Raw genomic sequence first — 20,784 nt, forward strand, 5'->3', positions numbered from 1 at the left:
GAGCTGCCGTCAGTGTGGAAGAGTGGGTATCTCCTGGCCATGCTCCTTCCTTCTCTTTGGCTGTGTGCCTGGTACAGGAGCTGCGGGGTTGTCCTCTTTTTAATATTCTGAGGAAGCTTCTACTGTCTTCCACAATGGTGGAACTACTTTACACTTTTCCTGACTGTGTGTAAGTGTTCTCCTGTCTCCTGGTCCTCATTTTCTATTATTATTATTATTATTATTATTATTATTATTATTATTATTATTATAATCATCATCATCATTATCATTATTACTGTTGTTGTTGTTTTTAACCACTATAGTAGTAAAGAAGTGATATCTTATCGTGACATTGGTTTGTGTTTATTTTGAGCATTTATAACTCTATCCTATCTGTTGACTAGTTTTGTAGGTTTTTACAGCTGTCTATTTAGGCCTATACAGCTCTTATGTGGTCACATTTTGCTACTGAGTTATTAAGAGTTCCTTACAAATTCTGACTATTACCCTCGTGCCACATACATAATTTGCAAATATTTGCCCGAGACACACTTGGCTGCCCTTGAGACCTCGGTTCAGGTCTGACTGCATACTTCTCCTCCTCCTTCCACTGTGATGACAAACCTGATAACTTATGCCTAAATCGGACCACAGAAGAACTCTTCAGCTGCATCAGAAGGCTGCAATTGCCCTAACGTGCAAACACCCTAACCTGCAAACACCCTAAGGTGCAAACACCCTAACCTGGAACTGTCCTGGCCTTGGGGCACAGGTCAAGTAGCTCAAGGTGGAAAAATTCTCAGGGTGAAGGCAAATTAGGAGATGTTCCTGCACAGAGCATGTGGGGGCTTTTTTGGAGTTTTAGGGGGAACTCCAGTTGGTTTTAGGTCCTGAGAAAGCCAGTTACATGTGAGTCCAAACAGTTCAAATCTACCACCCTTCTATGGATTGACAGCAACAATAAAACTCAAAAGACATAGCTAAGGAGAAGGCAAGACAGGCAGAAAGAAAAAAGAAAAATCTTTAGGATTTCAAGGGACTCACAAAAGGGGTCACCTCTTTGTTTCTGGAAATAGATTCCCAGTGTTAATCAATCACCGATTGCTAAAAAAAATCAATGGCTTTCGGGGAAATGGTATTTTCATTATGTACGTAATATATCGCATATAAATAATTAAATGCACAATACATCATGTGTTATTTATCACATATGTATGTGTATATAAATATATGTATGTATGCATATAATATTTTAAATTTCCACCACCCTGGAGACAAAACAAGAGCAAACAAATCCACTCTGCCTATCCTTGCTATTCGTTCACTTTAGGGCCTCTTTTTAAAAATGACTTCCTCTATTTTTTGAGATTACAGTACTATGACATCGTTTCCCCCTTCCCTTCCCTCCCTCTACACTGCCCCATACACTTCTCCCTGCTCTTGTAAGCTCACAGCCTCTCTTTTCACTGATTGTCCTCACAGGCATTGATGTAAATGCTACATATACACATCTAAGTACAAAGTTGCACCCTGCTCAGTCTGTACAACGCTACGTGTACGGATGCCTTCAGGGGTGACCATTTGGTACTGGATAACCAATTGGTGTGCTCTTCCTCGGGGCGGGGGACTGCTCCTCCTGCTCTCAAGATTCTTCCGTTGCTTATAATTCTCTGTGTAGGGTTGAGGCTGCATGTGCTTCCCCCTGTCCACGTGAGCGTGCCTTTAACACTCTTCCAGGGGCGGAGGCTCGGCTCCACGGTTAAGGGCGCACGTCGCTCTTGCAGATGACCTGTATGCACTCACAACAGCCCGTAACTCTAGCCCCAAAGGATCTGATGCCCCTTTATGGTTTCCCAGCGTACCGGCACTCACACACATGAAAACACACACATCCACAGGCACGCGCATGTGTGCATACACACGATATTTTTAAAACAGTCAAAGAAAACCCTAAACCTCTCCTTGTCCCCTGCACCTTCCACTCCCGCATGAAGACTTTTCACTGAGACCAGCTAGCATGATTCACTACCCAATCTATCTTCCTCGAATTCTCCGTTTTGTGGTGTCTGGGGGTTTAGAGTTCGCCCTCTCCTCTTCATTGGGATACCAGTTGCACCTTGTGCTCTAACTTGGTTTCTAAGCAGCGGTTTTCCCCTCTAGCTTCAACACATGGAATACACTTACACTTAGTCCCCCATCCCCCCTTTTTTTCTTGTAGGCGTCAACGCAAGGTTTAGATTTTAAGAGAGGCCGGAAAGGATATCATCAAAAGAGTGTGCCCGGTCCTACAGTGTAGAAGAAGAAAGTGTCTTTACAACTCCAGCCATCTGCCCCACCACAGGCAAGTCAAACCTACCCGTAATATAGGCCAATTCTGCAGTGCTGTGGATGCTCAGTAAATCAGCTCCTTGGTTCTGACAAGAAACATAAGCTTCCTTCCAAGTCAGAACTTCCTGGTTATTAAACTGGTAGCAACTTCCCATCTGCTCATTCTTCTCCCAATTACCTTCGCAGCCATTTTCTGTTGATAAAGAGAGAAGTCAGTCATCACAAGGACATCGTGTTTTCTGTTACTTGGAGTGCTTACAAGATTGCAATTCAATCTGCATTCGCTTAGGACGTGCCAAGACGGAGGCAGTCACTGCATGGAGCATATTCTGGTCCTTTCTTTATTCACCGAAATGGAAGTCAGAGCCTGCCAAATGACTCAAGCGGGCTAACTCTTCCACTGTCCCTCTATGTCCTGTCAACTGCGACGCCATGCTTTCACCAGTGTTCCCTCATGCCCTTTGCCTGAAGGTGCTGGTCTCAGTATACGCAGGAGAACTGGGTCAATGGGAAATAAGCTCACTTGAACTTGGCAAAGATATGTTGTCTCCAGTCTTAGTATGCACGGAGATGCTGTCAAAATGGCTTAGATACAGAGCATAGTGACTTCTTTATTTTGGAGATTCAGCCCAAATTTCCCCTTAATATTTGAATAGATGATTGACTACATGAATAGAATTAACCATGTAGAACTCACATTACATAGGCACACATAGGCATGGGAACATGAGTGTACAACGCAGAAGGTCCACAGTGTATTCTCCGTGTGTGCGTGGTACGTACGCACGTTTGTGCTGGTGTGTGTATGTGCAAACGGAGACAGGCGGGTGTTTTGGTGTGTCCCTTTACACCTTCCCCTGAGACAGGATCTGTTGGTTAACTTGAAGCTAGTTTAGCAACCAGGAAACCCCAGAAATCCTCTTGTTTTCAACCTCCATAGCAGTGGGGTTAGTGGCAAGTGTCCTTAACTATGTCTAGCTTTCTTTCTATTTTTAAATTTGGGTGCCAGGGACTTAAATTCAAGTTCTCATGGTCTCAAAGCAAGCACTCTTACCCACTTAAACACCCCGCCCCCAGTTCCATAGCATACACATCAGATATAGAAATGTATGTTTCAAATAAAGAACCATCAAATCGTACCACGATTAAGTTAGTGGCATAGATCTTGAGACAATTGGTTCAAAATGTACTCCGCTTCCTATGTGACCCCAGAGAGAGGGAAAACCAATTCAGGCCAGATCACAGGACTCAACGCCCCATCCGGGGAGTTTCAAGGGGCTTCCCACACCAGTCACACACCAAATAGTACACTCATGGTTCTATACATTGGAGAGTCACTCAGAGATCCACTGCGGAATGCGCAGAGTGGGGCAAGGACCCACAGGTGTCTGTGGCAATGGTATAACCAGAACACCCATCGCTTCTGTGGCTTCTGAGTAGCACATCGGCACCTTCTGTGGTATATACTCCTTAGTGCCACTTGGTGGAGGGAGAATAGAATAAATTGCGGGCACATTCATATTCCCAGCGAAGGCCTCTTCTTGGTAAAGCTAGAAGCTTCCAGTGGGGTGGCAGTGTGTTTGTTATTCCACACTACCGCTGTGGCTTAGCAGACCTCAGATTTGAGAATTCAGCTTTCTTTCGTAGAAAGTAACTCTGGTAGGAACGCGAATGCATTCACACCCCGTGCCCAAGAAGGCACCTTGTCACATAGGTATGTTTCAGTAGAGGAGGCAAAACAGGTAAATACCCTGGAGAGTGAGCATCAGGAATACTGGCCTCTCCACCAGGCTTCACATAAATATGGTCTGACCCTGGCAGGTTCTTCCATCAACTGAGGCCACTTCCCCTCACCCGAGAAAATTCTCACTTGAAATGTCTGACCCAAGCTACAGTGAGCGTTAGATGACACAGTTATACGCTTAGCCACAATTTGCTTGTTATAAATTATAAGAAGAAGCAAACACTGTGTACTTTTTAAAAAAAAATAGTCTAACTAGATCCCAGGTATTTAGAATGCCTGGGCCTTGGTCTAGCAAAGCAATTCTCACAGAGAGGTCCTCAGACCAGCATCATCGGAAAAACCTGGGAGCCCCGTGAAACTACAGATTTTTAGGCTCCATCTCAAAGCCACGGAACCAGAACCTTTGGAGGTGGCCCTCTGTGCTAACAAACACTCCAACTGGTATCAGTACACCCTGATGTATGGAATCACTGGCCCTGTCTAACTTCTTCAAGTTGGTCAGAAGCTTAGATTCTCTTAAGGAGGGAGCAGCATACAGTGGCACCAAGCTACCCTTTCTCTGGGCAGGAGATTAGAGCCATCTGGGGCAAAGACTTCACAGCCAGGTTTCTTAGACCTTCAGGACCTTATGCAACTATGTGGTCCACCTGGGCCTCACTATGTTTTCCTGTAGTTGCTGTGGTGACTGAATGGCTACAGTAGATGTTGAAAGCTTACGACAGTGGGAAATGTTGGGACTGGGGTAGCGATAGATTTATCTGAAGGGAGAGACCTCAACTGAGAAAAGTGCTGTCAGATCTGTCATAAGATGGAACCATAAGGCCTTTTCTTACTTAGTGATTGATGGGGGGTAGGCCAGACTATGTGGGTGGTGCAGTGTTGGGCTTGTGGTCCTGGGTCTATAAGAAAGCACACTGAGCAGGCCATAGGGAGGAAGGCAGTAAGTAGACCACTCTATGACCTCTGCATCGGCTCCTGCCTCCAGGTTCCTGTTTGAGTTCCTGTCCTGATTTCCTTCAATGGTGAACAGTGACACAGACGTGTAAGCCAAATTGAACCCTTTGCCCCCTAACTCGCTCTTTGGTTTTGTCACAGCGATAGAAACTCAAACAAGAGAGACAAGAGACCATTTAATTATCCTCTGTTGTTATTTACATCTGAAGTTCTTTTCTCTTTTTTTTATAGGGTCTTTCGGGTTACTGTCATCAGCTTTCTTTGAGACGGTATCGTTGCACTTCCATAGTGCAGGCTAACCTGAAGGTCATCATTCTCCAGGATCAGTCCGATGAGTGCTGAGGTTACAAGGGTTAGCTCTCACCTCAATACTCCCTCAGCATGCACAGCGCCATTACTGTGACTTCTCTGTACCGCTCGCCCATTTGCTACAAAGCTGTCTCTGTTATATACCAGACAGTATCACCAGCACTCTTTGGTCTGTCCGTTTCTATAAAGAGGAACGAATGCTTTCGTGCCCTGGATAGCGTTGTTCTAATGAGAACTCTTGAAAACATACTTTGATCAACGCACGGGCATGGCAGACCAAACATTGTCACTAATTTGGAGGGGGCCTTGGCCGCAGGGCACACATCTACTTTAAGTTGTCACAGTCCTCAATATGGCTTTCCCGCCCATTTGTACCTGTCCTTGTTTGCTTCAGGTAACTCACAAAGACGATTTCCTTCTAGTCAAGCCCCAGTGCCTCATGCCCTGCCCCACCTTCTCCGGAAGCTGCAACGCCTCACCTGCTTGTACCCCTTCCACATTTCCCTGATGCAGCTGAGCTTCCCTAGTGCCCTCCCCCAATCCCGTCTTCCACAAACGGTCCTGCTTCTCTTCTTGACCAGCTTCTCAAGACAAACTCAAAGCAGCTCCCGACTTCTGGGAAGAAGGTCAAGGTCCTGCAAACGCATATTCTAGGAAGATATCGGCTGCAAGTCACCTTAACCCCCCACCCTTCCCCCTTTGCCGCCTATAAATGCTACTCTCTCCTTGCTTCGAGAGAGTTCGCCAGCCCGTACGTACCTGGTTGTAGGCAGATGCCCCACTTTTGATCATATTCATAGTTTAGGGTAGTGGCACACCATGGCCCTTTATGGTCTTCATCCCGAATGCAGTCATGATGCCATGTCTTACCAATTAAGAAAGGGAATTCACAAGGCCTCCCGTAGGAGTTCCCATCTCTGGTATATATCTCTGCGGAATGGGGAGGAAGAAGAGGACAGTTCAGAGCTGAACAACCATCTTGGGGTAGCTAGTTTCTAAAACGTTTAAAGAAAGGCTGTTGGTTCCACTTATGAGCCTACTGTACCTGAGAGGGCTATAGACTGTGGAAAGAGCACGGGGACAGACTGCTCTGGTCTGTACTTTGAATGCTGGAGTCTCCTGCAAGCATAGTTTCTGCATTTCGAACTGGGACTGTCGGTACTTACCTCAAGGGTTGTCTACTGTGTGTTTAGCAAAAATGCAAGGTTTCTTTTCTGTGATGTAAGGAAGCAACGAAAGACCCTGGCTTGATCAAGTAAGAGGAGACTGACACCATCATGGGGTGGGGGATGGAGGAAGACACAGGGACTTCCTCAAAATGGGTATCTTGACAGAGTTTCAATTCACCTTCATTTCTTTCTTTTTTATTCATTTTACATCCTGCTCACTGCCCCCCTCCTTATCACCCACACCCACAATCATTCCTCCCTTTCCTCTCCCCTTCTCTGAGCAGGTGGGGGTCCCTCTGGGTATCCCTCCACCCTGGTACATCAAGTCTCTGTGGGACTAGTGCATCGTCCTCCACCGAGGTCAGACAAGGCAGCCCAGCTACAATCACCTCCATTTCTTCAGTGAGCGTGAGGCTGACATCGCTGATGTATGCCTCAGCTTTGGAACCACGTGTGCAATTAGAAAGATGGCCAAAGGCTATTGTTGCCTAACGGAATTGAGACTATGGCTCTGAGGAAGTGAAGGGGGAGCTGCTGGACTCCTGGGTAGGTGCGTGGAGGCAGTCAGGACACGGTAATTCAGGTTATGAAAAAAGAACTGACCTTAACAGGGCAGTCATGGGGAAGGCTGGTGACCAATGGGGTGGCCTTTATTTTAGTCATTTTCTCTGGTTCCTAGAGAGGCACTGGGAAATTATCACAAACCGGATATGCCTGGGACCCCCAGAGGAAGTGCTCACTACTATGTCAATAACCGTCTTCCTGAAAACCCGTTTTAAAGACAGCTAACCATGTATCTATTTCTGTCACCTCTTTTCTACAGCTTCAATTTCTTCAAAACTGGTTATTATCCGACGAAAGAATGGCCACGAGGGAGAGCATAGTCATCAGATCTCATTAACCTTCATCAGGCTTTAAGAGTCCCTCAGAAAGACTCGAGGATCTGCTTGATTCATATACCCGAAGCGAGAGACTTAAGTTTGGAAGCTATTACACACACACCAGTACAAGAGAAGCAAGAATCGTCTGGATGCTTCTCTGTAGGAAAAAAAACCCCATCTTTGTGGGTCATTGTTTCCCTATGCCTTTCAAGGGAATAATGGCTTTCAAGGGACTAATTCTGCTCAAGAGTATGGTGGCCTTTTGTTTTATAAGGAGCCTGCTCATCACATATGTTTCAAGTTTGACCACATCAAAAAAAAAAGCCCCCAAGGCACATGACCAATTCCCCTTCCTTATTACCGTACCGATAGGACACTCCCGGAGCATGACGCAATGCTGCTTCTGCTGCTGGGGCCTTCAGGGTTTTCTAAAACCTTTTATTTCTGTGTGCAAAGTGCTTCTAGACACTCTGTACTTGTTCCTCACCACAAGCCGGTGAGATCAGAGCTGTATAGTGGAATTCCCACTTCTGAGAAGTAGTTAAGGACACATGGGGTGGCCCATCGTGAAGCACGGGGAATAACGACAGCCTCTTTGAGTAGTCACTGACACGCACTAAAACCACACCGGTAACTACTTCTGCAGGTTTCAAGGTACTCATGGCTCAAAGACAGTTGTCACAGTTCTGGGTGTCACACAGCTCACTGTAAACTGCTGGATACGGGCAGCCTGCTATGCTCTCTGCTAACATAAGCATTTGTTCTCAATTGTCCTTTGCTGTCACCGGCCTATCTGGATCCCGCGGATGTCCTGACTACGACAGGCTCTCCTGACAAGACTCCCCTCTCACTGTGTGGATTTACGCTGACAACATCTTCAAACCAACAACTGAAGATGTCATTGTCACAAACTTGTGAGATCAGGTGCTTACTCGGAAAATGAATTGCGTTAGTGACCAGGGTTTGGCAGGCTCCAGAAGAGTCACCAAGCACACGTAGATTCTGTCCACGTGTGTCAATACACATTTATGATATTATCAAGATGCCAGTTGAGCCACGCTATCTTAGGATATAACTGTATATGCAGGAGCTAGTTAAGAGCAATCCATTCATAAGTTTTTTTTACAGTTAGAGCACTTTTGTATAAAGACGATTTCTATGAGAGAACTCACAACATAATGGTAAATAAATGCAAATATTGTTAAAGTAAAACAGAAAAGGAAATTAGGTAGCAAATGCCAAGGGAGAAACAGGATACTGTTATTTGGGGGAAATGGATCTTCACTTTTATACCCAGCTTTTCTGCAACAGGCTGGATAACTTGGGACTTTACTTGGTTGGGGCTCGACTAGCCTACTTTTTTCATCATTATAGACAGCCGGGTTGGGCATGGACCAGTATCAGGAGTTACAGAGCAGGCCTGGAGAAGTTTCCTCACATTAGAATCGGAAGGGGTACATGCAAATTTGCAAGTTAGGATTGGCAGGATTAATATTTGGTTAAAGCTGAATGGTGGGGGGAGAAAGCGGGACAATTCGAGAGGGACTTCTAGATATCCGACTTGTAGAGAGTGAGTGGTGTCAGTTACCCGGAGAGGCTCAGAGAAAGGTGGCAGCTTTGGCCTTGGCCTCTGTGCAAATTAAAATTGGATGTAAATCTTTTTCTTTCTCTCTTTTTAAAAATCAATTATTTATTTTAGTTTTTACATTCCAGACGTAATTCTCAGCCCTCCCTCCCACAGGGCTTCATCCCATTTGCCCTTCCCTTTGCCTCTGAGAAGGTGACTCCTCCTCAACTCCCCAGGCATACCCCTTCCCTGGGGCATCCTCTCCAAGTGAGGCCAGACAAGGCAGCCCTCTGCTACCTGTGTGCCAGGGGCCTCGGCCCAGTCCTGTATGCTCTTTGGTTGGTGGTTTAGTCTCTGGGATCTCCCAGGGATCCAGGTTAGTTAAAGCTGTTTTGTTTTCCTATGGGGTTGCTATCCCCTTCAGCTCCTTCAGTCCTTCCCCCTAACTCTTCAAGAGGGGTCTCCGACCTTGGGTGCAAATCCTAATTAGGTAGAACCCTTGTGTCTAAAATGGTTTTAGCATTTTGAGTATCAAATCTGAAAATATGAAGGAACAGCTCTGTTGGCTGTGCCCTGGCTCTGTCGTTCTCCTGGGCACTGCTGTGCAAGGTTCCTGGTCTCCCTCCCCATTTTTGTGCTGCCGATCACTTATATAATAACATATTCATTACGTTATTAACGTATAAATAAAACCCATAAAATAAGAAAGAAGGCAACTTTTGCTGAAATGAAGATACTTCAAAAACAGAGGGAGTTAAAAGATTACAACTCTTCTCTCAGAAGAACCCAGGGCAGAAAAGTAAAGCTCCAGGAAAGGACTGATCCCAGAGCAAACATGCAAACACACACACACACACACACACACACACACACACACACACACACACACACACACACACACACACAAAATGCTATCTGAAGCCATTCTTTTGGGTTCAGTGTTTTCTTTCAGTTGCCACGTTAGATGGAATCATGTTGCACAGTATTTAAGCTTGTCCATAAGGGATATCCAGATGGCAATCACTTTAAGTTCAAGCGACAATTCTGTCTTTCCCTGAGCTCTCTGTCTGTCTCTGTCTCTGTCCCTGTCCCTCCCTCCCTCCCTGTCTGTCTGTCTCTGTCTCTCTGTCTCTCTGTCTCTCTGTCTCTGTCTCTCTCTCTCTTCTTTTACCATCCTCTTCTTTTTCTGCAGTGTATGTATGTTTGTATGTGTTTGTATGTGTATGTACATGTGTGTATGAGGCCAGAATATTGACACTGGTGTTCTTCCTTGATCGCTCTCCAATGCTCACTTGAATCCTTAGTTTGCTGATTGGACTAGTCTAGCTAGCCAGGGATCTTGTCTCTGTCTCCAGGGTGATGAGATTATAAACAGGCCGCCACACCCACCCAGGACTTTCATGCATGCTAAGGACTCAAACTTGAGTCCTCATGCACAGCAAACCCAGCATGTGCAGAAAGCATTTCCCCAATGAAGCCAGCTCCCTGGCCCTCAGGTAACAGTTCTGAGGTTCAAAGGAAGCTGGTAAATAGAAACACTTTAATGATTTTAATGGTCATGAACTGAAGGAAAGAAAACCCCCATCTTTCAGTTTCTAATATTTCTTCATTAAGAGCAGAACCAGACTTCATGAGAAACAGAATGAGATTCTCTAAGCAGAAAACCCTGAGCAGATAATGGTTAGGATGGGACTTAAGTTGCCATCCTGGGTCTACTGCAGATTTAGGAGGAAGCTCTTTATCTTTCCTTCAAACTCATGTACGTCGAATATGGCCATAGACTCAGGAAGAGGAAGAAAGCTCTGAAGGTAGGAAGGATAGTAGAACAACAGGTGGTACAGAGGAATGGGGAAGAAGTTTAAGTGGGGGGAGCAGTAGGAAGGGAAGACAGAGGAGGGGGTTAGGAGAAGACTAACACTTAGGAAGTTTTAAAAAAAAAAAACCATGAAAACCTACCTTTTAAATGTTTCCTATAAATGAATATCTACATATTTTTATATTCAAGAATTTATTTGGATTTACCCTACACAGTGGAAATGACCTCCCAGAAGTCATAGGTTGCCAAATGAAAGCCCCAGTGCCAAGTGTGGTATACTTCCCCTCACGTGATTGGTCAGCGGTGTCCCAAAGATCCCCCAGACTATCAGGGCATTAACACTGCTCTTGGTTGCCCTTCAGAACTTGATGGTGAGATCCTATTACTACACATACTGGTCACAGGACATGGAGAAACCAAGTGGTATTGATCAGAAAGCTTTCTCCTTGCTGGATAGCTTCCATAGTATTGGAAGATGCTATCCAGTCTTCCGGGGGTGAGAGGGAGTCATCAACAGTATTACCCAGATATGAATGCTGTGAGCTGCAGGGATGAGCGGTGTGGCAAGAAATGCCCGTGGGTGGGACAGTGGCATAAATATAATGGGGTGACCAACCGATCCCCAATTGTACTGAAGGTCCATTCCACATGCCTGGTATGTAAATATGGTCAAGATCCTATGTTTGGAGGTCTCACAGGACCTAGGAGTACACCTACGACCAGCTGCAAAATAGACACGCTATACAACCACCATCTAAATTTATATCTCTCTACCTATTGATTAATTCAGCTCTCAGACATCACCTCAGACAAAAACAAAACAAGAACAAAAACCCTCCTGTTGGTGAACACAAAATTTTGGTCAGTCACAGAGAACAAGTGGTGGGCTCAGCCACAAACAGAACACCCATAGCACACCCGCTTCCCAAGGCCCAGGAACCATGTCAGGAGAGGGAATGGAAAGACTGTAAAAAAGCCAGAGGATCTCCTAGCAGCTGTGGGAGCCTGCATAAGATGTGTGCGAGATCAAGCCAGCCAACATTCTAGCCTGGACTTGAGTCCCCGTCCCTAACTGAGGCTCTGACATCAATGGAAGGGAGAGTTGGTTTTCTTTAGGGCCTTGTCGGTGGGTGGACCACATTCCAGAGGATGGTCCCACAGCTAGGACTACACGAGCAAGACAAAGTAGAGTGGGCAAATTGTTTTAAATAAGGAGCAAAGAAAAAGACATAAAATTGGAAGCTGGGAAGGTGGGGGGTGGGCCTGGCAGGGATTAGGAGAAGGAGCTGGGAGTAAAAATGATCAAAATATATTGCACTAAATTCTCAATGAACAAAGTGTTTTTGTTCTTGTTTTTTTTTTTTTTTAAACTTGAAGACTTATTGCAATCTAGAGCAAAGGTCATGGCAATATTCATACACTTGTTCTTGGAAATGGACAAAGAAATCTCGACAGAATGTCAAGTCAGAAATACAGAGAGTGACAGGAGACACCTCTGCCAAGGATGAAAATATTACAAAAGCCCGTAAGACATTCAAAATATAATATAATATTCCTATTATATTAAGATTCCTAGGCATGAAAAAATAAATCACCTATTTTTAATTTTTTTTAAATATAGGGTTCGGTCAATATTATTAGAGTATGTACCTCTAGCCTATATGAAGTATTTCCCGTCACTATAACATTTCCTTCCTCCTGGCCTTCAGAATGGAATCACAGGAAGTAAATAAACAAGGCATAGGAATTCCAAGTCCTATGTTTACCACACCAAGAGGTTATGTGACCTCTGAAAACACCCCTAAGCTTTTCTATCCCAATCTACAAAGGGGAAGGGTGGGGTACCCTTAGGTGTGGTAAGACTGCAGTCTACAGTGACTGTTCATTGTGACTTTATTTAAACTGAGTTGTGCATGTTCAGTTGGGAGCGGAGGAAGTACCAAGTGTATGAACGTCTATTGTTGACAAGGGCGCAGCCATGTTTAGGGTCAGTGCCTCAGAACCACAGGAAGTTGGCAAAGTCTTTTCCATACGGATCAGGCTCAGAAAGATATGGTCCAAGGACAAGTGAAGACCAAGCACTGACCTGTGTGCACAAACTGCATCGTCCTTCTCCTGGATGTTTACAGCCTGACATTGCTAGCCCACAGAGACCTGCTACCAGGACTAGCTAACTGCTCCCCCTGCACCGTACCTCATAAAGGCACTGAGGTTCTGGGACACTTCAGTAGTTGTTGCCACGCCATCAGACTGCACACAGCTCCCTTCACCCCAGTCAGGTTTCCAGGACAAAGTTGTGCTGGGTATGACATTCAAATGAAGCAAACATTACAGCAAAAGGGTCAGTGTTCGTCTCTGGTAACTCACCGTGGTAAGGCTGGTCACAGAGGTTTTCCTTGGAGCCTCCCTTCTTCCAGACATCAGATGAATTTGTGCTGGCTGTGGCATATCCGTCTTTCAGAGCCAGCTTGTACTGAGCAGCAGTGTATAGAGAATGGTGCTCACACTTCCACCACAGCATGGCTTTGGAGTCACAGCGGAACATTCTCAGGTTGTCTGTGGCTTTGGTAATGTCTAGGCCAAGGCACTTTTGGGATTCCAGGTGAAAGAGACGGTGCTGGGACACCCACTTCCATAACATGTTTTTAGTTCCGCTACAGTCCTGGGCCACTATCCAGTCAGACAGCGGCTGGAGGCACTTGCCAGTGTTTTCATTGACGATGGTGAATGGATCGTTACCTGGGTCAAGACAGTAAGGGAAGACATTTTAGGACTCCGGGTCATGTGATGAGTGCACCTTGCTCCTGCTTGTTTGCTGAGGAGAGTCTGATTAACCCTGGACTGCCCTCACCCTTGGGCTTGGTAAACTCAAGGGTTCCACAAGGATCGAGGGCTGCAGCGAGCTCTAAAGCTCATCTGGCTGGGCTCGGAGTTTGCTTCTTTGGTGCCACCTATGAGATCAGAGCGAATTATTCAACTTTTGTGCTTCAGTTTCCTCTGGTGTAAGGCTGGATCTACTTCACACCATGGCTATCAGGGGGCTGACATGCACCGACCCACGTCAGTAGAGAGGAGAGTGTGTGTGTGTGATTTTGCTAGTCCATAAAAATCCCCTGCCTTGCGCATAAAGCAACGACTGAATTTTCCCTTTTCTTCCACAAATGGTCTGTGGCCAGTGAAAAGGTATCCCGAGTCACACCTCTGTTTTGCTCTTCCAGTTTCCACAGCACAGAGGTCCGACCATCAGAACTGCCCCTCCTCCCTCACGGATTGCTGAAGGAAGGCCTCTGTGTTCCTTGGCTTAGCACAGGTTACTGTGGCCATTCGAAAGGGGGATTTTCTTACAAACCACTTCTCCTGAACCTTCCGTGGAAACTGTACATAAGTGGAGAGGAAAACTTCCGAGAAGGCAGGGGTAGAGAGATTGGGGTAAATAATAGGAGAAAATAGAGGATCTGGGTTCTGAGGGCAGGGAAACTGTGGCCAGTCCCACTGCGGTGCCGCCACTGCCAAGAGAGACAGAGGCTGGGAATTCACCAAGTAAATTACCCAAAGGAGGCCAAATCCTGGGTTCCGAGAATAACCTGAGCTACCAGGTCTAAGGTCTTGCATGTGTGAGCAAGTGAGAAAGTGAGAATTAACCAGTGGCAGCTAAAGACCAGAGATGAGGCCTCCTCAAGGGATCTCGGAGCGTTCTAGAGGAGCTGTGGGAAGACCTGGACGGTGGGGGAGACAAAAGCACTGTCACCTTGACGGGATGGGAACTCAGAATCAAATTTAGTTGAGTTTCTGAAACCAAAACAATTCAGTGTCTCTTATACACCTGAGTTTGAGGACCAGGATTTACTTGTATTACAGTAAGCCACAGTGAAACACTTTGGTCAGCTCTCTTACAAAGGGGGCGGGCGTGGGGGAAGGCATAGTCAGTCACGCTGCTGAGCAGAAAGCTGGGCTATTTTAGACAAGCTTAAACAGTCACTGTCAATGAACCAGAGTTCAGCAGAACAGCACGGGAGAGTTTGGTTCTCAAAAGGGTGTTTTCATTTTGAGTTCAGCTTCACAGTCACTGGGTTTACAAACAGGGGAAAATTTCTCGAGTCATGGGTTAAAGAGTGCCAGGCAACTGCTGGCAATTTCACCACAAAAGTATAGCTACAAAATTCTATCTGATTCCGTGAACTTTGGATGGAATTTTTGTTTTGTTTTGTTTTTTGTTTCAAGTAGTAGTAGCAGCAGCAGCAGCAGCAGGTCAATCAATGGGGAACAACAAAGAAAACCTTAAAGTGGTAGTTATTTCTGCTTTCAAATTTGAATGTAAAGGGATTTCAGGGTGTTGGGTCATTGGTTGAAAGCACTTGGCATTGCAAGCATGAGGGGCTCATTTCGAATCTCTGGAACCCACTAGAAGCTGGATGTGGAGCATGAGTGTATATAATCATATGTGTACACACACACACACACACACACACACACACACACACACACACACACACACACTTATTCCCATGGGAAATGAAGGCAGAGGCAGGAGGCCCCAGAAGCTCGTGGGTCAGTTAGCCTGGCATACACAGTAGAAACAACAAACAACAAAACCACACACAAAGAAAACAACCAAGAAACCCTATCTCAAATGAGATGGAAAGTTGGAACCAACACCCAAAGTTGTTTGCTGACCTCCATAGTGATAGTGTGTGTTTGACATACACAAACACACAAATTTAAAAAATAAAGTAAAACATTGCACGGAGCTGTCGTTAGGTGGGTTGGTACAGCAGAAGCTGTCCTTTCTTCTTTGACACCCCCTGTCACTCTTTGATGGTCACAGGTTGGGAGGACCGTGAGGCAAATGGAACATTTCCCTAATGTGTTCCTCCAACATATTCAACTGTCCCTCAAACACTTGATTTACTCTTTCCCCTCACTACTGTCTTCTACATCTCCAAAGTAAATTTTGTGTTCAAAACTACAGCACATAAGGGAAGTCTTCTGCACGTGGTCCTCACCCTTCTTGAAAACTCCTCTCACTGACCCTGTCGTCTCAGTGGCCTTTCCTGGATGCTCTGCTTCATGACCCTTGAACAGGTTACCTGGGTAAGCAGAAGCTATGCTTTCTTTTGAAGCTCTACGTGTTTCAGGATTCTCAATAAAACTCGGTAGGTTAGGTCCAAGGCCTCATGTGGTGGGAAGAACGGTATTGAATCAAAGTATTGGGGTTCCTAGACTGACGTCCTACATGTATTACCAGTTCAATGGAAGACTCAGGGAAGCTGCTTCCTCTCCCAGGGTCCTCGAATCCCTAAATATCAGATGGAAGCTGTGGTGTACAGGAAAGCCATTCCAAAGCTGGCGTCCCATCCCATCCCCCCATCCCATCCCATCCCATCCCATCCCATCCCATCCCATCCCATCCCATCCCATCCCATCCCACGCTATCACCAGGTAACAGTGTCCTAGCTCCCAAGGTCCTACTAACTTTCGCTCAAGTCATTGCCAGCTTTTGAGACGCCCACAGTATTGGCTCATAACCACTGTACTGCCAGTAGCATCTGAGGTCATTCTAATTCCATTTGTAACGAACATGTGGAGTTAGTCAAGAGATCCTCTTTTATCAACACTCAGCAGGAGAAAGACAGTTTTGCTTTTCATTTCTACCCTTAAGGTACTTCCGGGACACTTGTGGACTCGTGACCTCTTGGTACGAACCAGACTGCAGTGACGTGTGGCGTGTGTAGCACGGAGTGGCAAAGGAGGAGACACTGAGTGTCTTCAGTAAGTTGTACCTTTGAATGCAGGTATGTGTGTCAGACTAAACCTGTGCTTGGACTGAGCATGTAATCCCCATCAGTGTTTGATACCTGCACCAATGAGATTTCTTAGGACAACCATTGATTATTAATGATTTAAGGGACTCCTCATTAGCTTTCAAATATAGTGCATGTGTGAGCATTAATAAATAATTTATTTGCTGCCGGAAAGTCTTATTCTTTCATAATAATTTTCTCTATCATTCTTACCCCTAAGCAATGGCTGTTCAGTCTACCTGTTTTGTGGCATTGTGGGACTTTAAATTGAAGAGTGGGAAGGAAAACTGATCAACTAAAAATAATTTCTTACTTAGAAAAATTATTCTATAAGGACCTATAAACCATCTGAGAAATGTATTGCATTTTGGAGAGGTAACTACAAGTTTTAGTATTTCTGGGGTGCTGTGCACCAAATCTAGCACCCTGAGCATGCCAGGCAAGTGTCCTTGCACTGAGATCTTTCCAAGACCCAAACTGGGTTCCATCCCTAGCTTTATATGATATCGTTCCTGCTTTCCATCTTTGCACTAATCTTCAATGGAGTTTTCACACTCACCTCCAAATTTGTGTTTGGGACAAATCTAACTCCTGTCTTGGAGTCCTTTTTACATGCCTCATTTTATAGAAAGACTTTAGAGAGGTTTAGAGGATTAGCCAAAGAGCATTGTCACAATTACAGTTTGTGTTTGTTTGTTTGTTGGGGCAGGGTTTCTCTGTGTAATCTTAGCTGTCCTGGAACTTGCTCTGTAGACCAGGCTGGCCTCAAACTCACAGAGCTCCATCTGCATCTGCTTCCCAAGTGCTGGGATTAAAGGCATGGGCCACCACTGCCCAGCTTGGAAATAACTTTTTTTTAAAGCATTCTTATTTCTAGCAAAGAGAGACACAGAAGTGTGCGTTTGCTACTCAAAACAAGTCTCAAGAGACAATCGAGTTCACGGTGGTAAACTAGGTATCAGAGAGCAAATCCAGCTTGGATGATGTGGGTAAGATGCCCAGAAACCTCTAAAGCTCTGGTTCTCAACCTTCCTAACGCTGTGACCCTATAATACAGCTCCTCATGGTGTAGTGACCCCAACTGTGAAGCTAATTTTGTTGCTACATCACAACTGTAATTTTGCTACTGTTATGAATCATAATGTAAATATCTGTGTTTCCCGATCGTCTTAGATGACCCCATGAAAGGATCATTTGACCCACACCCACACCCCAAGCCCCGAGTTGAAAAAAAATGCTGCCCTAAAGGATCACATTACTTCAAGCTGTTCGATCTTCAAGGAAGCAAAAAAAGTAAGGCTGGCCTCTTCCCAAGAACAGAGAGATACTTTTCCAGCATTTGAGTGGCCAGGACCATCTAGCCCAAGCTCCCTGCACACATGTGACACAGTGCATGCCATGGATCTAGCACCCTGAATCTGACCCACAGCTACACATGCCAACAGAATAGATAGAAGAACAAACTCCAGTTCTGGCTAGGGAGATGACTCAGTGGGTAAGAGTGCTTGTCAGTCAAGCATGGGGCCTTGAGTTTGAAACCCAAGCACCCATATTAAATTAAAAGAGAGGGAGAAAGAAAGGGTAGGGACATGGCCCTGAACTCCTGCAACCCCACAGTTGTGTGGCAGAGATAGGTACTCTATAGTAGTCAGCCTAGACAAAATGGTGAACTGGGGATTCAGGGAGAGAACCTGTCTCCCTGTCTCAAGAGTATAACGTGGAGAGTGATGAAAGAGGAGATGGCATCCCTTTTCTCTGGCTTATACACACACGCACACACACACACACACACACACACACACACACACGCACGCACACACACACAGAGAGACAGAGAGAGAGACAGAGACAGAGACACAGAGACAGAGACAAGAGACAGAGACAAGAGACAGAGAGATAGAAAGAGACAGAGAGCAGACAAACAGAGATAGAGACAGAGAGAGAGACAGACAGACAGAGAGAGACAGAGAGAGAGAGAGAAAGAGAGAATAAAACCCCCAACTTCTCCATGTGTTCACCCCAATATGAGGCTATAAGCCTAGCCTGAATATGAGAGAAAGCCACCCAGGGCAGCCATTAGAAGTACAGAAGAAGGGACTCAAATGCCTGTGGGGACATTTGTCTGGGAACACACTTAAGCCTAACTCTCTGCTTTGGGTCCCTGAGACAGAATGGGGGCTGTGGAGACTGTGGTGTTCTAGTCAGAGTTCCCACTGTTATGATAAACACCACGACAGAAAGCAGCTTGGGGAGGAGAGGGTTTGTTTCAGTTTGCACTTCCATAGCACAATCTGTCACAGAAAGAAGTTAGGGCAGGAACTTAAGGCAGGAACTGCATCAGAGGCCATGGAAGAGTGCTGCTGACTGGCTGGCTTCCCTGCTTGTCCAGCCTGCTTTCTTATCCATTCAGGACCACCTATCCTGGGGAGGCCTCACCCACAATCTGCTGGACCCTCTAAAGACTTGCCTAGGGGCCAATCTGATGGAAGGAATTTCTCACTCAATGTTCCACGTCCCAGGTAACAGTAGCTTGTGTCAGGCTGACAACAAACAAAAAACCCAACACAGACATTTGGAAATTAAGGAAATCCTAAAATTTGTGAAGGAAGTGAAACAGGACCCTCAGATGCAGGTACAAAACAAGAGATAGGTGGGTGGAAGTTAGCGTGCTGGAAGAAAGCAGTGAACTGCTGCAGGTGGATTTTTCTCCTTGGATTGCACAACAGAACCAAATTGAGCTCTCATATCAATAAAAGACTTTTACTATTAATATTTCCTTTGGTGCTTCCAGTGCAGAAGGTCAAAGGACCTTCTGAAAAGAGTCAGGACTCATTAAAGGGTAGGCTGATAACATCCACTCTTTCAGGACACTCTTCCCCTAAGTCTGGACACAGTCTACATCAGGGAGTAAGCTTAGCTCCAAAGAAAGCAAGAGGCCCGCTCAGAACTTCCTGAAACACATCTTGACCACCTTTTCCTTCTTCACACCGTGAGATAGCAGAAGTGAATGTTCACAGCCTATAGGTTGTCATTTATATAGTCCAATTAAGTAAACAGGTCCTTGGCACACCTTTTGTTGAAGCAAAAAGAGAAAGTAAAAGCAAAACTCTAATTGCTAAGCGGGATGGTGGTGCTGGCATTACCAAGTGAGCTTTATAGAAGGCATCCTTTCCCCACTGACAGGAAGTGACCCGCACTTCTGTTTGGGGCCAGCTGCCTGAGTTGGGGAGCATTTGGAAATAATAACCAGATTAAAGGCGCCTCTGCTCTAGGTGACAGGGAAGGGCATCCTAATTCTCCTTCCTGACTGACTTCTGGGGATAATAGTTGAATCTGATTTCCTTTTCCTTGCGTTCAGTGGGCACAGTGAAGTCGTGATGGCAGAGAGTCCTTGCAGTGTGGGTGAAGGCTCATGATTGTCCAGGGGATTCTGAGGTGACCAAGAGGCGACAGCGATGTAAGGGGAAGTGGGGAACCCCAGGGATGCATGATTTCAGGGAACTGTAGAGGAACAAGAGGCAGAACAGTCTCTGGGAAAGGGCTGGGGCTCTTCTAGGCAGAGGGTCCCTTCGCACCACATGGCCCTGCCCGCTGCCCTCCTAGGCCAGACCTCCCTGCTTGTCTGCTCCAGAGACACAGAGAGCAAGGCGATCGCGACCGTCCCTAGAGGAGGCAAAAGCCCAGAGCAGCAGCGTCGAGGCCGCCCGGTTACCTGAAGGCTCCACAAGCTCAAAGCACCGCAGCAACAGCACGAGTAGCCCCGTCGCCCGGCCCGGGGTGGCCCACCGCGTCCCCATCTCCAGTCCCAAGCCTCTGCTGCCCGCACCGGCTCCAGGGGTGAGCCCCGCGGGTCTCAAGACGCCTCTGGGGCAACCTCTGGGGTGCGCAGACCCCGCCCCCGCCGCGCTCGGCCAATCAGAGCTCCGCCTTGGGTCCCAGGCGAGCGGGGGCGTGCAGGAGTCTCCCCACCCACGTCAGACATTTGTGAGGGCTCCGGACCTCCCGAAAGCGGAGAAGTGCACAGGAAAACCACAGGGTATGGGGGTCCGCTCCCCCTCTTCTTAAGCAAATTTGGGGAAGTGTGGCTCTGTCAGTTTAACACTTGTCCTTTGTAGAGAGACAAGGCAGGGAGCTAGGGCTTCGGACCATGGCTGGTTGGAAGTGTGCACACAATCCTCATCACTACGGACTGGGGAAAGCTCACACATGGGACTGTGGTGCCCAAGGTCAAGT

General features: G+C 46.2%; 1 protein-coding gene across 1 annotated transcript in view; it reads right to left on the bottom strand.

Annotated features, from left to right (window-relative positions):
* LOC116901440 (CD302 antigen) overlaps positions 1 to 20,427 on the bottom strand; it is a 127,773-nt gene extending 107,346 nt beyond the window's left edge. Inside the window, exons 1-4 of the mRNA XM_032903368.1 lie at positions 20,264 to 20,427; positions 13,118 to 13,489; positions 6,077 to 6,247; positions 2,339 to 2,503 (exon numbers count right to left, since the gene is read on the bottom strand). Of these exons, the coding sequence (XP_032759259.1) occupies positions 2,339 to 2,503; positions 6,077 to 6,247; positions 13,118 to 13,489; positions 20,264 to 20,348 (793 nt within the window). The 5' untranslated portion in view covers positions 20,349 to 20,427. The remainder of the gene's footprint in view (positions 1 to 2,338; positions 2,504 to 6,076; positions 6,248 to 13,117; positions 13,490 to 20,263) is intronic.
* Positions 20,428 to 20,784: the final 357 nt, after the last annotated feature.

The sequence above is a fragment of the Rattus rattus genome, chromosome 5 (assembly GCF_011064425.1).
Source record: "Rattus rattus isolate New Zealand chromosome 5, Rrattus_CSIRO_v1, whole genome shotgun sequence".
In the NCBI taxonomy this organism is placed as follows: Eukaryota; Metazoa; Chordata; class Mammalia; order Rodentia; family Muridae; genus Rattus; species Rattus rattus.